The sequence below is a fragment of the Mixia osmundae genome, assembly GCF_000708205.1.
Source record: "Mixia osmundae IAM 14324 unplaced genomic scaffold scaffold_33, whole genome shotgun sequence".
NCBI classification, from domain to species: domain Eukaryota; kingdom Fungi; phylum Basidiomycota; class Mixiomycetes; order Mixiales; family Mixiaceae; genus Mixia; species Mixia osmundae.
Window position 1 is genome coordinate 1 of NW_014575531.1, and position 756 is coordinate 756.

The 756-nt window shown below is 58.2% G+C and overlaps 1 protein-coding gene across 1 annotated transcript; it reads left to right on the forward strand.

Annotated features, from left to right (window-relative positions):
- Positions 1 to 55: 55 nt before the first annotated feature.
- Positions 56 to 486, forward strand: L969DRAFT_91271 (uncharacterized protein). The gene is made up of 2 exons (XM_014709177.1): positions 56 to 121; positions 200 to 486. The coding sequence occupies exon 2, from the start codon at positions 204 to 206 to the stop codon at positions 405 to 407; it is 204 nt and encodes a 67-aa protein (XP_014564663.1). The 5' UTR covers positions 56 to 121; positions 200 to 203; the 3' UTR covers positions 408 to 486.
- Positions 487 to 756: the final 270 nt, after the last annotated feature.

Genomic DNA, 756 nt, shown 5'->3' on the forward strand with positions numbered 1-756 from the left:
CCAGCAGCTCATCACACTGATATTGCCTTGCCGCGGACAGCCCAGAGCCGGTCTTCAAAGCTTGCACGGGCGCTCGCAGCCGAGCGTAAGCCTCGTAATCTCACGGAGCGACGTGACAAGCGTGCGTCGCTTGCCGTGCTCTTCCTCCTGCAGTATGCTCAACCCAGCCGCGTCCTCGTTCTTGGCTGCATCTATAAAGGCGCATGCTCATTCACAGCATCAGGAAATCCGAGGCAGTGCGCCTCGTCCGACGTCATCTGGCGAATCAGCTGCGAGGAGGCTTCCGCGTATACCTCAGGCAGACGAGCAGCCTCATGCAAGCACGTGGCGTGTCACGCACACAGACCGTCTGCCGTCTTAGGCATGCTCGCCTGTATCAGCACGTCTGCGCGATGACGAATCGGTAATTTTCACAGATCTCGAGCCGTGTTCCATACCTCATACGCAGCGTCCAGGCGATTCCAGACGATTCAGATTACCAGCAGATTGAGCCTGGACCGCATACTCGCCCATGCAGAGCTCGAGGAGCGTCTCCAAGACCGGTTCTACTCCTCCTACGGCGGATCTACTTGATGGCGCGTGAAGCGCCCGGCCGTGCCGGCCATCTCGATCTGCCCATCGAACGCGACTGGTTTGTCATCGGCATGCTGTGAGAAAAGAATCCAGTTAGGTTGACGGGTCAGATCGGCGATACAAAACAGCCAGCACAGAATGAAGCTGCCGACGAAGACGAAGTATTGCACCCCGCTGCTGGCA

What these genes read in the sequence shown, in the direction of transcription:
- L969DRAFT_91271 (XM_014709177.1), top strand. Translation starts at nt 204, where the DNA reads ATGCTCATTCACAGCATCAGGAAATCCGAGGCAGTGCGCCTCGTCCGA.